Source organism: Erinaceus europaeus, chromosome 3, assembly GCF_950295315.1.
Source record: "Erinaceus europaeus chromosome 3, mEriEur2.1, whole genome shotgun sequence".
Taxonomy (NCBI): Eukaryota; Metazoa; Chordata; class Mammalia; order Eulipotyphla; family Erinaceidae; genus Erinaceus; species Erinaceus europaeus.
Genome location: NC_080164.1, coordinates 116,716,737 through 116,731,773, shown reverse-complemented (window position 1 = coordinate 116,731,773; position 15,037 = coordinate 116,716,737). Strand labels below are relative to the sequence as shown.

At 39.8% G+C, this 15,037-nt stretch overlaps 1 protein-coding gene across 12 annotated transcripts in view; it reads right to left on the bottom strand.

Annotated features, from left to right (window-relative positions):
- Positions 1-15,037, bottom strand: part of PTPN13 (protein tyrosine phosphatase non-receptor type 13) — a 220,297-nt gene that overhangs the window by 26,438 nt on the left and 178,822 nt on the right. For all 12 annotated transcript variants that reach the window (XM_060187764.1, XM_060187766.1, XM_060187767.1 and 9 more), the window contains 8 exons: positions 12,496-12,654; positions 9,466-9,637; positions 9,153-9,363; positions 7,755-7,828; positions 5,949-6,010; positions 2,395-2,488; positions 838-975; positions 532-620 (listed from right to left, as the gene is read on the bottom strand). In XM_060187764.1, coding sequence (XP_060043747.1) covers positions 532-620; positions 838-975; positions 2,395-2,488; positions 5,949-6,010; positions 7,755-7,828; positions 9,153-9,363; positions 9,466-9,637; positions 12,496-12,654 — 999 coding nt within the window. The remainder of the gene's footprint in view (positions 1-531; positions 621-837; positions 976-2,394; positions 2,489-5,948; positions 6,011-7,754; positions 7,829-9,152; positions 9,364-9,465; positions 9,638-12,495; positions 12,655-15,037) is intronic.

The window sequence follows — 15,037 nt, the reverse complement described above, 5'->3', positions numbered from 1 at the left end:
CTATACAAAACATTTCTAAATGTTTATATCATCATGTGTATATGAGAGTGTTTGTGAAGACCTGTCAGCATGTTAAGTGTTCTGACAGCATAAACCAATTTGCTTCTGACAATTTTGAAGATGCTCAGTAGGAACAGCAAGAATGGCGAGGGGGAAATCCTAAAATACTGAGCAAAGTCACATTCAGATGAGTAAGAGAATGTCCATTTTAAACAGTCTTGGGAATAATTTATCCACAATTTCAACCCTTTTCTTGGTTCGATGTTCTAGAAGATCCAAAGTTTTAAAAGTCTAAAGTAAGAATTAGGAATGTTTGTCAGTATGTTTTTAAAAGTAGTTGTTAGATTCTCTTCGATTTGAGGAAACCCGAGTATTGATTTCTTTCACTGGGATAGGATGATACTTTAAGGTAATAAACAAAAAAACTTCTGTCTTTCTCCAGCAATAAACTCAAATGGATCTAACTTGTAGGTACATAACTCTAATGTGTGATGCAGTATGCTGGATAATTTTCCCGGGCATTATCCTCACCTCTGTAAAATCTTCAGGCAGAGGTGAACCGTCATAATCTGTATCTTCTGCTCTCTCTTCTGATAACTCCCCATTGGTCTTCAATGCCCCTGGGAGAGAAATAAATAGACCAAGATTATCTAGTGAGATGACTAAAATCACAATGTGGGGTGGGAAACATGTTTGGCCAAAGGCTTTTATATAACTATCTAAATTTATGTATATATATATATATTTCCCCATTTTTTCAGTGGTCCTGCCTTCACTTCCTTTCTGAGCCATCCCTACACCTACTACTACTGGCCAAAGACTTTCTGGTTTGTCTACCTGGATCACTGGCGCCTCCTATTGCATTGCTTCGATTTAAGAGATTCTGGGCTTCCTCATCCGCAACAGCGAGCAGAGACTGGATGACTTCTGCCTCTTGAGGGTCATCATAAATGTCATCTTCTTGCCCATCAGATTCTTGAAAGACAGCAATTCATGTGAAGTTTTACTTTCAAAGTACTGATATGAGAAAGAGACAATGTGCCCAGGAGAATATGCCAGTTCTTTTGAAAGTCAAGTATCCATTTTGAATAGTAGTCATAACAGGAAAGGCAGTTCCCACCAACAGGAAGAGCATCTTTTGGGTCTAGAACTGCTTTGGCTACTATGACCAAAGACGACATAGATGGAACTTAAATGGAATAAGCCCAAGTCAATGTCCTTGATATACCTTTTTCATAAGACATTAATATTTGAATGTTCATTTCTCCCAAATTAATCTGAAATTATTAATTCATGAAAAAAAAAAACAACAAATGGGCAGGAGGAAGATAGTGTAATGGTTATACAAAGTAATGCTCACACCTGAGGCTCCAAAGTCCCAGGTTCAATTCCTTATACCACTATAAGCCAAAGCTGAGCAGTGCTCTGGTAAACAACAATAACAAAAAAAGCCACCAGCAACAAACCAAAAACCAGCAAAGAAGTCATGCTGTTAAGATTAAGGATACAACAGGTCAGCCCTAACACCTTCAATCAAAAGATTGAGAGTTAGGGGCCAGGTGGTGGGTATCTGGTTAAATGCACATATTACAATGCACAAGGATCCGGGTTCAAGCCCGTAGTCCCCACCTGCAGAGGGAAAGCTTCACAAGTGGGGTCTCACTCTCACTCTCTATTGCCCCCTCTTTCAATTTCTGTCTCTATCCAATAGCAAAATAAATTAAAAAAATTTCTTTAAAAAAGATTCAACATTACATATAATCTGTGAATTACTGCTTCATAAGATGTAAGGTCCACAAGACAACAAGGACACAGTGCACCTGATTGAGAATACATGTCAACATGTATTCAAGCCTGGGTTCAAGCCTCTGGTATCCACCAGAGTGGGTGGAGGTGAAACCTTACTAGTGGTGAAGCAGTGCTACAGATCTCTCCCTCCCCTCTCAATTTCTCTTTGTCCTGTTAAATTTAAAAAACAAGAAAGGAATGCAAACAGACTGTTATGCCTGAGCCTTTGAAGTCCCAGGTTTAATCCCCTGCACCACCATAAACCAGAGCTGATCAGTGCTCTGGCAAAAAAAAAAAAAAAAAAAAAAAAGGAAAAAAAGAAAATATTATACAAAAGTTATCTTTATAATCGATAAAAAGTAACTTTAGTTTTAGAGATGGGACTAAATACTGGTGTATATTATATAATATTATATGCCATTAAGCAGTATTATTATAATACTGCTATAACATTAATTTTACATTGCTTTTACTTCTTTGAACAAAGAAATTTTATTTGTCCTTTCCTTTTAAAGCTAGAATATGCAAGTCTAATAAGAAAATATGACTAATATTCCTATCATCTGAATTATTGGGGCCTTCAGGGAACCAGATGTGGAACACAACCTTTGTACAGAATCAAGTTTTCGGATGCCTTCATCTGGTAAGTAGAACATCTGTCTTCAGGACACAAGACTTCAGTTATTTCTTCCCCATTAACCTGAAGCAAAAAACCAAAGCAAATCATCATTTCACTGACTTCTGGGATGAGGAGGAGAAAGCGGATTGTCTCTCCACATTCTTCCACCCTTGTTTCCTAGTAGAATCCCTGTAAGTGGCATCTTTTTGTGCAGTCAAATGTGCAAAGGCGATGAGACTTTCCATTGTCAAATATATCTGGACATGTGGAGTCAACAATATTACATCTCTATTTTAATTTCAATAATTCTCACAAAGCTTCCTATATGAATTCTGAGTTGCCAAAAAAAAAAAAAAATCCATCATATATTGGCTTGTTGGAAAAGTCATGATACATTTTTACATAGAAAAAAGATACATCGTGACTTATCCAACAATCCAATAGTATTTGCTAAAATTATCCAAATGCAAAAATAGCTTTTTGGGGTGTAGATTTTATGGGACTTGTCTTCCATAAAACTTTAAAAAAAACTTTTATATTTTATATAGTTATTGCATAGAGACAACCAGAAATTAAGAGGGAAGGCGGAGACAGGGAGAGAGACAGAGAGACACCTGCAACCCTGCTTCACCACTCACCAAGCTTTCCCCCTTGCAGGTGGGGACCAGGAGCTCGAATCTAGGTCCTTGTGGATTGTGACATGTGCACTCAACCAGGTGTGCCCCCACCTGGCCCTTTTAAAATTTTTTCCCCCTCATAAAACTTATTAGGGAAGTTTAATGAGACTATTAAATCTCAAAGTTGAAGAAAAGGAAAAAAAAATCTCTTAAGTCTTAAACTGTTATGAGGATGTAGACTCTTAAGAGTGTTAAGATTTAACTGGGAAGAGAGCATCATGGTTCTGCAAAAGACTTTCATGCCTGAGGCTCTCAGTTCCCAGGTTCAATCCCTAGCACCACCACAAGCCAGAGATGAGTAGCGTTCTAGTCTCTCTCTCTTATGTGTATGTTTTTCTCTGTATCTTCCTCACTAAAATCCATATTTTTAGGGGGTTGGGCGGTAGTGCAGCAGGTTAAGCACACATGGCGCAAAGCACAAGGATCTGTGTAAGGATCCCGGTTCCAGCTCCTGGCTCTCCACCTGCAGGGGGGTCGTCTCACTAGCGGTGAAGCAGGTCTGCAGGTTTTTATCTGTCTCTCTCCCCTCTGTCCTATCTGGCAATGATGACATCAATAACAACAATAATAATAACCACAACAATGATAAAAACAACAAAGGCAACAAAAAGGAAAATAAATAAACTACGTATTTTTAAAAAGACTAACATGATCAACTCAACTGACATAATAAACTTTATCAAATGCAGTCTCTCATCTCAATTTAAGAAAATTAACATGGAGTCATAGCAATAAAGTAACCACCAAATAGAATCTAACTCTCTAATTCAGTGGTAAATATAGAGGCATGCATAGTATACTGAAAGAAAGATGACTTGGACAAAAAATATGCAAAATTAAATGGCTAGGGCAAATCAAAATACTTTTAAACAAATGAAAGATAGTTTGCTCTGAAGTTCTTCCACTTGGTTAAGATGAGTGGTTACATAATGTCAGAAAAGTTTCATTGGATTATGAAACTATGGTTTCCTTGAGAAACTCTTAGTAAAACATCAGTATTCAAGTACAGAACATTGGGAGATTTCCTGGAATATTTTAACTCTACAAAAAAATGTTTGTGTAACCGTGCCCTGAAAGAACTGGGATGATCAGAGACTGACTGCTGCTCTGGCAGCAGAAATACTGATGCTAAGCCTGAACAGAAACTCACCGCTACCCTCTGCCTTCCCCTTTTGTTACATGGAAATCTCATAGGCTTTGTGTTTGAGGGGGCTGCAGGAAGGCTTGTGAAATGGGGGAAGTTCGGTTCTGACTTCCTTGAACTTCACACTTGCACTTCCCACTTCCGCTAGTGTAGAAAGTGGATGCTCCTTGGAGGCGGGACTGAGTTAATAGACTCCAGCCTGGGGCTGCGCAAGAAAGCAGATTCCTCCTTGATCCAAGAGCTGATCACCAGACCACAGCAGATCCTTTGCTCAGCTTTATTTGCAACTATGTACAACCTAAGTCCTATCTTCTAGGGTCTGGTGATTAATTTATGATTAACATAGAGAGAAGCTCTGCCCTTCTGCTTTTCAACAGCATACTGATATTCATGAATTTAAAACTCCAGAGAGCATGACTCACACTACAAGCCTATCAACATTCACTTGTTTTAGTTCTGTGAAATCAAAGACCTTCTGAAATAAGTACAATGGTGAGAGTTGCTCTCTTTCAACCCAAGAACACACATTCTGTTGAGTTAAGATATTCAGGTTAGGTAACAAAACAACAACAACAACAACAACAAAACAAACAAAAAACAGCAATTGCCTCTACTCTGGAGTTTACATGGGATGACAATCACATAGTTCAGACTAGGGATGTGTGTGGGTCACAACAATTCCACTAAGGAAGTCACAGCTATCATCTTTGATCATCTTAGAGTATGCATTACACATCAGAAAGAAAATCATCAAAGGAAATGTTAGCCAAACTAGTGAACACATGTGCAGCATTAAAGAGAGAGTTTCGTGGCCTGCGGGGTGGCACAGTGGATCAAATGCTGTGCTCGCAAGGATGAGGTTCCAAGTTCGATACCTGGTATCATATGTGCCAGAATGACACTATGGTTCTTTGCTTGTCCTCTCTCATAAATAAAATTAGTAGAATTTAGTTATGTATTAAAACAGCTTTGTTAAGTCACACTTAGATTTCTAAACTCCAATCCTAAAATGACTTCAGTTCCCTCAACTTATTAGTTGGCAAAGCATTTTCTCTGTCTTTCATACAAGAAAGTCCACTGCTTTTGTCAGTCCTGTTTCCCCATACTAGTAGGAGAGATTAGATATTTAAGGACCACTGCTGTTTAAATTAACACAACAAAATAATTCCAATTTTTTTTTGCCTCCAGGGTTATTGCTGAGGCTTGGTACTTGCACTATGAATCCAATACTTCTGGATTGGTCATTTTTCATTTTTATTGTTTAGGACAGAGAGAAATTGAGAGAGGCAGGGAAGACAGAGAAGAGGAGAGACAGACAGACACTTACAGACCTGCTTCACCATTTGTGAAGTGACCCCCCCCCCCATAAATGGGAAGCCGGGAACTTGAACAGAGGTTCTTGCATTTCATACTATGTGTGCTTAATCCAGCCCAGCCCCCTTATAATTCCACTCTTAATTGAATTATCCTTTTCTGGGTATTTAAGTGACAAAAGACTTGTCTACATTATTTAAAAAGAAAAATCTCTAGCTCTAAAGCTGGCATCTTTAAGAGCTGAATGTGTGCTAAGTAATGTCTAATTCACTAAAACATAGTCCTACTGATAATACACATATGTGAAAGTGAACATTTTAAATATGAAGCCAGTTAAGTTCAAAGCAAAACAATCTGGTTATTCAAATGACAATGACAACATGAAAGAAGGTGGCCTTTCACCTACTTTGGAGAAAGAATTCTTTGGAGTGAGGGCAGGCTTTCTACAAGACTTCACAGTGTGATCACCTGGAAGGAACAACACAGAAAGTGAGAGAAGAGTTGGCCAGAGAGAAAACCCATGCTTTTGTGCACCCTTTTAACTTCCCTGGCACATGCAAAGAAGTCCTACCACAAAATGTTTTAAAAGCAATGAGAAGAATTAGTATTCAGGAAGGGCTTATAGGGGTGGAATGGTGATTCAAACTCTTTTCTTTTTCTTTCTTTTTTTTTTTAATTTAAAAAATTCTATTTATTTATTTATTTATTCCCTTTTGTTGCCCTTGTTGTTTTACTGTTGTAGTTATTACTGTTGTTGATGCCATCATTTTTGGATAGGACAGAGAGAAATAAAGAGAGGAGGGGAAAACAGAGAGGGGGGAGAGAGAGAGACAGATACCTGCAGACCTGCTTCACCGTCTGTGAAGCTACTCCTCTGCAGGTGGGGAGCTGGGGCTTGAACTGGGATCCTCAGACCAGTTCTTGCACTTTGCACCACCTGTGCTTAACCCGCTGTGCTACCCCCCGACTCCCTCTTTCTTTCTTTTTTTTTTTTTTTTAACCAAGATAAAGGGTAGAGGGTAGGTGGTGGCACACCTGGTTAGGTATTCACATTATAGTGTGCAAGGATCCAGGTTCAAGTCCCTGGTGCCCACCTGCAGGGGGAATGCTTCACGAGTGAAGCAGGGCTGCAGCTGTCTCTTTTCCTCTCTATCTCTGCCCCCCAATTTTTCTCTGTCACTATCCAATAATACATAAACAAAAATTAAAATTAAAAGAGATAGAGAGATTGACAGTTCAGTTTGGGGGCCATATGGTAGTGCACCTTGTAGAGTGCATATGTTACCATGTACAGAGACCTGTGTCCAATTGCCTGGTCCCCACCTGTAGGAGGGAAGCTTCACAGGCAGTGGAATAGATTGCAGATCTCTCTCACCCTATTTCTTCCTGTCTCAACAGTAACAACATTAAAAGGCCACGGGGAGCGGTCAAATTGTCATGCAGACACTGAGCCCCCTGAGCCCTAGAAATAACCATGGTGGCAAAAACAGACCAAAAGGTCCATTTGGACTAAATTAAGTACCAGTGTGAGATATGGAATATGGACTTTTCTAAACTGAATGGGAGAGGCATCACAGATAGTGAACTTTGTCAATTTACTATTTAAGGAATGACAGCAAAAATCTCATTTTTATAGAGAGTAGAAAGGTCTGTTATTATTACCCCCAGGAGACATGTTAAATTACCAAACTCCTAGGGAAAGTTAGAAAAGTGCTTGGTTCAGGATAAGCATTAATTTTATGTGCATTGTGGCCACAATTACTCACACTACAGTTTCTATTATTTCAGAATGTAGGATACTTTGTTTAAAGAGAATAAAGTCAGTAACTGTCTGGAAAAAATTATGTTACAATCATTGTGATAAACTTTCATATACTCACATGTTACTGTAGTTATGCCCCATTATAACCGGATAACAAAGATTCCAAACTTTGCATATTTTACTGATTGGAAATAGGGAGGATCTTAGATAAAAGAATTTGTCAAGGTTACGCAGGAATTATTCACTCAGGTCTATTTGGTCTTCAATCCTGGAAAGCTTCCTGCTCTATCACAGTGAGTTTTAAACAATTGGAGGGAAAACAAACAAACAAACAAAAAACACACCACTTTGGTGATGGGATCCAAATTTGTTTTTCTAAACAAACAAACAAACAAACAAACAAACTGACTTCTCCATAACTATGTGGGATATAAGTGAACACAATTTTACCATTAGCTTCAGTTGACTTTGGAGTTGTAAGAGCACACTTCTTGGGATTGATGGGGACCACTGGATGACCATCTCTGTGTTATTAAAAGAAAATAAATAAGAAAAGGCAACTGAAAATTACTAAAGCTGTTTAACTATTTTTCAAACCATCTGTTTCAATTTAGCGTGAGGAGTTGGATGGACTTCAGGGTGTCTAGACACTCCTTGAAAGTATAGATAAGATTTTGTCCGTCTTCCACTATGTATTCTGCAGGGAGATATTCCCTGACCTAAAAAGATGGGGAATCTCTTCTTCACATAATATTCTTTGTCTTTTAGTCCAACACATCACAGTATTTCTCCTATCATTTTAAACACTGGTAACATTAAAGATCTAACTCAACTATTAGTCACTTGGGTGGGAGTTCTAAGATAACTTAGCAGAAATCTCTAAGTTTCATACACCTAAGGGCTGTGAAACATGCCTTTAAATTATTTTAAAAAATGAAAATTCAGACATTTATACTCAAAGGGTTATGTACAGGGTTATGTACTATGAAAACATAGTAAAAAAAGAAAGAAAGAGAGAGAAAGACCTGGAAAATAGCACCTTCCCCCCACCCGTCAGGTGCGATGGCCTTGCTGTTTAAGAAATTATTTTGCCACCAGCATTATTGCTGGGGCTTGGTGCCTGCACAATGATTTGACACCCCCCTCTCACTTTTTTTTTTAGGAGACAGAGAGAGAAAGAGTGCAAGGAAGAAAAGAGAAAAAGAGAGACACTTGTAACACTGCTTCACTACTCATGAAGCTCCCCCACCTATAGGTGTGGGGAAAGAGACCTGAAGCCAGGTCCTTGCATATATTAACACGTGTTACTTACTGCCCAGCCTCCTGCCAGGCCAGTCTATAAATTGCAAATCTATGAATATATTTTCTTAAAGGTCTCTTGACTCTATTTTTAAATCTTTATTTATTATTGGCTAGAGACATAGAAATTGAGGGGGAAAGGGAGATATAGAGGGATAGACGGAGACACTTACAGCCCTGCTTCACCACTCTTGAAGCTTTCCCCCTACGGGTAGAGACCAGGGACTTGATCTCAGGCGAGCCACCAGGTGAACCACTGCCTGACCCCTCTATGGATATATTTTATTTTGAAATGTTTATTTTATTTTTTAATGAGACAGATACTGAAAGACCAGAGCACTGCTCACCCCTGGCTTATGATGGTGCTGGAGGTTGAACCTGGGACATCAGAGCCTCAGGCATGAAAGCCCTTTGCAGAACCATTATGCAGTCTCCCCAGCCCTCTATGAATATATTTTAAAAGAGAACATCAGCTGTCACCAACAGCATGTAATACACACACACACACACACACACACACACACACACACCCCACAGATAGCAGAGTACCTTGTTGCTTTCAGCATCACTAAAGGGAGGGACATGCCTAGCATCCTCCTCGCTTCTTCCAAGGTCATTCCCTGTGTGCTGACTCCATTCACATAGTGGATGATATCTAACAGCTGGAGATTGCCCTCCGTGGCTGCCGCTGACCCCGGGATGATGTCACTAATGTAGACTACTTGCTGAGGGCTGCCATGGCCCCCAGATAAAGAAAAGCCTTTGGGGGAAGACAGTACAGTTTCTTTAGTCTTACGATATGTTTACTTACTTTTACTCCAAACCAAGAAAACCCCTTAGAGTAAGTCTGGATTTGCATTACCCAGCTCCTCTGTGTTGCACTTGAATGTGATCTCAGGGAGCAAATGTGGAAGCACTGGTATTCTGGGTAATTCTAGAATTCGTCCCAGAACTAGTGTGACTGTTTTGGGTGCAGCTCGGAGCAGATTCACAGCATCTGTGTGAGTCATGTTTGTCACATCTGTATCATTAACCTATAACAATGAAAAAAGGCAAAGTAGGGTTGTCACTTTTGGAACACAGAAGATACAAGAAAATATAATAAAACTTTTTATATAATACATATTACCCTATAGAAGATTTACAATAGAGTTCTAATTTATTGATAATCCCCAGTAACTATGGAAATCGTAAGCACAGTAACCAAGTAATTATCAATGAAAAGGTAATATCAAAAACTTATCGAGTGCATAGGACATCTTTTTATAATTCACAATGACTACTTGACTTTGAGGAGGCCTTGGTTATAAATGTTTTCAAAGTACAATTTCTCTCCTCCTCAAAACACATTATTTCTCCATGGTCATCATCAAAACACCAATATCCCTGCACCAAAACTCAGCCCCATCATCATTGGGTCTTGTTTGTTTCCCTTGTTTTGTTTAATTCTATGGGTGAGGTCCTTCTATAGTTCATTTTATATAAGTCTTTTTTAGTATTTCGTTTAGGTCTGGTTTAGTGGTAATGAATTCCTTTAGCTGTTGATGGTCTGAAAAGCTTTGTCCTGTCTTCAAGTTTGACTGATAATAAAGAGGAAATGGGGAGATATAGAGAAAAGGAAGGAGGAAGGGAGGAAGGGAATGTGAGAGAGAGCAAACTATAACACTTATTTATTACTTATGAAGCTTCCTCTCTGCAAGTGGGGACTGGGGTTTAAACCAGGATCCTTGTACATGGTAATGTGTACACTCAATCAGGTGTGCCACCACCTGGACCACCCCACCCCCATTCTAGTCCTTTAAGAATTTCTATTGAGAAAATAATCTTCAAGGATTTCCCTTATAGATAACTCTTTGCTTTTCTCTACTAGCCTTCAGAATTAATGCTCTGTTTTGATCTTGGTGTTTTAATAACTTTGTGCCTTTGTGAACCTAGGCTTGGATTCATTTTTCTTAACAGTTCTTTAAGCTTCCTGAATCTGGAGTTTTTTCTTTCTTTAATTTGGAGAAATTATCAGCTAATCATTTTTTAAAAATTAATTTAGTATTTTTTTATTGGCACCAGGGTTACTTGGTGCCAGTACTATAAATCCACTACTCCCAGCAACCATTTTTTCACCTATTTTATTTGATAGGACAGAGAGAAATTGAGAGGGGAGGAGGACACAGAAAGGGAGGGGCAAAGCAAGACACTCACAGACCTGCTTCACTACTTGTGAAGCGTTCCCCTGGCAGGTGGGCATGGGGACTTGAACTGGGTCCTTGTGCATAGTATTATGAGCACTTAAACAGGTGTGCCACCACCCCTCCCTCAGCTAATCATTCTTCAAATGAAAATTCTGCTCTTTTCTCTTTTCCCTGTACTATGCTGATGTTGTTCCAGAACTCTCTTATGTTATCTTTATTTATTTTAGTCTTTTTTTTTCTAAGTGGCTTTTTCTGTCTTCTTGATTTCAGCTTTGACATCCATCTTCCTGTAGGTGTCTGACTCTGGGATTTTTTTTTTTTTAAGCTCTTACCACTGCACTCTTCATTCTTCTGATCACTATCACACGTTTTCCTACAATTCCCCTCATGATTTCTCTGAGTTTGTTGAAGTCCTCCTCCAGAGAGCTTCTTGGTTTGGTGACCATGCTTAGGACTGCTGGCCTGAAGTTCTCATTAGGAGGTCTCTGCAGTTGGGTAGGTCTGTTTTTTTTTTTTTCTTCCAGGATTATTGCTGGGGCTCGGTGCCAGCGATACGAATCCACTGCTCCTGGAGGCCATTTTTCCCATTTTTGTTGCCCTTATTGTTGGATAGGACAGAGAGAAATCTAGAGAGGAGGAGAAGACAGAGTGGAGGAGAGAAAGAGAGACACCTGCACACCTGCTTCACCGCTTGTAAAGCGACCCCATTGCAGGTGGGGAGCTAGGGGCTCGAACCAGATGCTTAACGCAGGTCCTTGCAGTTCATGCCATGTGCACTTAAACCAGTGTGCTACTGGCCAGCTCCTGGTTACACTCAACTGCCTGTACTTGCCACTTCATTTTTAGCTCTTGTTTCCCTTTTTCTGTTGGAATTGGCAGGCTGGCAGAGGCAGCTTAAGGCTGGGAGTCAGCAGTGCTGAGAGCCCAGAAGGTAGATGGCTGTAACAGTGGGAACCTGGCCAGGTGCCATGGAACCAAACAGGCAGTGAACCTTTACCTTTGCTCTAAATGTCTCTCTGACCTTGCTACCTGCATTCTGGGTTCCTCCCTTTTGTGAGTGGTTTCTGAGCTCCAAGCTTGGTCCTATGCTGGGTTTTTCATGCATGTTATAGTTTTTGTTGTGGTGGTGGTGATAACAAAAGAAAACTGAACTTACTAGCTCACTGTCATCATGGCTGGAAAATAATATAGGAAACTTCTTACATTTTCTGTCCCTGAGACAAGCTTTAGCTGAGGTTGGAGGAACTGCTAAATGAAAAGAGAATTTAAAGGAATTCGCAAATTGTTTTTTTACTTCCAGGGTTAGGGTGCCAGCACTACAAAGCTACTGCTCCTGGCAGCCTTTTTTTTTCATTTTATTGGATAGAGAGAAATTGAGAAAGGATGGGAGATAGAAAGAAAGACACCTGCCGGCCTGCTTCACCACTTGTGAAACATCCCCCTGCAAGTATGGGGTTAGGGGTTCGAACCTGGATCCATGCACTGGTCCTTGCCCTTAGTACTATGTGCGTTTAACCAGGTGTGCCATCACCTCGATCCTGAATTCCCAAGTTGTTAATGGCCCTATTTTGAAGTATGGGGTCAGGAAAACCATCACCAGAGAAATATGATTTCTATTGACTCCATGTCCTCATTCTTTCTCTACCAGTTCTGGACGACTTCTTGGTCACACCACAGAGAGCCCTTCTGCTTGGATCTCGCCTCACCTTAATGAGCCGGTCGCCAGGTCGGAGCCGCCCATCACCTCTGGCTGGATCCTGAATGACATCATGAACGTAGCAGCCAATACTCTGGTTGCCTTTGGTTACTGTGAAACCCAGGCTTCCTTTTTCCGATTTAGTGAGGGTGATAAGAAGTTCTACTTCCTAAGGAAAGAAGAGTAACTGATTTAAGTTGTGTACTTTGCCCTGGAGGCAGGCAGATAGATGGAGATATGATTATTGTTACTACCGACCAACAGAAAAGGAAGACTCACAAGTTGCCCAAGTAGAGTCACCCAGGTTTGTCCAATTCTAGACAGAAGGGCATCTTTGTCTAATGTCAAAACTAGATTTAAATTAAACATTATGTCTGCCCAGAGAAATCTGAGAAAGAAATCACTTACACTGTAATACTTGTATTTTCAGGATAACAAAGGACATACCAGTGGTTATGTTTTGGTGATCAAAGGACATCTTTTCTATGCAGCTATCAAGAACAATGAACCCACCTTCTCTCACCCATCTTGGACAGAGCTAGAAGGAATTATGTTAAGTGAGTTAAGTCAGAAAGATAAAGATGAGTATGGGATGATCCCACTCATCAACAGAAGTTGAGTAAGAAGATCTGAAAGGGAAACTAAAAGCAGGACCTGACCAAATTCTAAGTAGGGCACCAAAGTAAAAACCCTGTGGTGAGGGGTAGACATGCAGCTTCCTGGGCCAGTGGGGGGTGGGAGTGGGTGGGAGGGATGGGTCACAGTCTTTTGGTGGTGGGAATGGTGTTTATGTACACTCCTAGTAAAATGTAGTCATATAAATCACTAGTTAATTAATACGAGAGGGGGAAAATTAATTGTATATCTCGAAGTTTTTCAAAACACAAACTGAATCTTTTCAATATATAGGCTGTGTAATTGATATGCAGACTGTCTCAAAAGCCTAGACCAAGTAGATTAGAAGCATCCAATAGCACAGCTATATACAAGATACTGGGTACTGTACAGCAAACCCTAACAAAAGGACTTTTCAAAGTTAACCCAATTACCAAATAATGTGATAACCTTAACTATCGATTGTCTTTTTGAACCCTAAGATAGCAGGAACCTCACATCTCCACTATAGAGCCTCTACTTCCCCCAGTCCTGGAACCATTGGATATGGCCCACTTTCCCGTATGCCTCTCCCAATCCATATCAAATAATATTGCATCTGCCGATCACAACCTAACCAACACAACAATTGCCACCTCAACATGCTTCACTTCAGACTGTGTCCAGAGACTTCACGTGTGGAATGACAACCCTTCAACTTCATTACTTGGGTGAAACCTTTCCTTTCATAGTATACTCTAATTTCATCTCAGGTGGTTCACTTTATAACAAAGTCCCAAAACCTAGATATACACCAGTTTCTGTGAGAGAGAGCATATATTCACATGTATCCGTAAACTACTGCAAAATATATACCTGAAAGCAGAAGTATACTAGAGTTTGCAGTGAGTACCCCCCTAACACTTCCTCTCTACTATTCCAACCTTTGGGTCTATGATTGCTCAACAATTTGTTTGGCTTCGTATGTTAACTCTCTTTTCAATCACCAGGTTCCAGATGTCATCAGGATGCTGGCTAGGCTTCCCTAGACTGAAGACCCCACCAATGTGTCCTGGAGCTCAGCTTCCCCAGAGACCCACCCTACTAGGGAAAAAGAGAGGCAGACTGGGAGTATGGACCGACCAGTCAACGCCCATGTTCAGCAGGGAAGCAATTACAGAAGCCAGACTTTCTACCTTCTGCAACCCACAATGACCCTGGGTCCATGCTCCCAGAGGGATAGAGAATGGGAAAGCTATCAGGGGAGGGGGTGGGATATGGAGATTGGGTGGTGGGAATTGTGAGGAATTGTACCCCTCCTACCCTATGGTTTTGTTAATTAATCCTTTCTTAAATAAAAAACAAAACAAAACAAAACAAAACAAAAAAACAACAAAGGACATCTTTTTTTTTTTGGGGGGGGAGAAAGGGTCAGAAAAATTCTTGATATATTTTTGAGGCAATATTAATCTACAACATTGTGTACTTTCCACCTATCGCTGAATGATCAAAATAGACAGCATTTGGGTGATTAAATATTAAGCAGCACAGAAACATATTACTATATATATTTATTGAACTATGCTTTCATTACTTCATTATTAATCATCACAATTCCCTTAATCTAGAGTGTAAAAAAAACTTTTTTTTTTTTTTTTGAGTGAGCCTAATGAAACATAAAGGTTTATACAGTGTATGGGGATAGTCACAGATTTAAAAATAAATAACTGAAAGATTATGTTTACTGCACTGCTGAGAATAAATTATGCAATGCCTAAGGGTTTATAAAGTGAAATACTTACTGATAACTCTAAAGCAGACCCTATAATAAGTTCTTTGGATGTCGTTTTGTCACTCTATCCCTGAGATTTTTATTCTCTTTTACAGCTGAAATTATTAAATATTTTAGTCTATAGGCACCTTCCATATCACAGCAAATCAATAGTAGAGTGAGGATT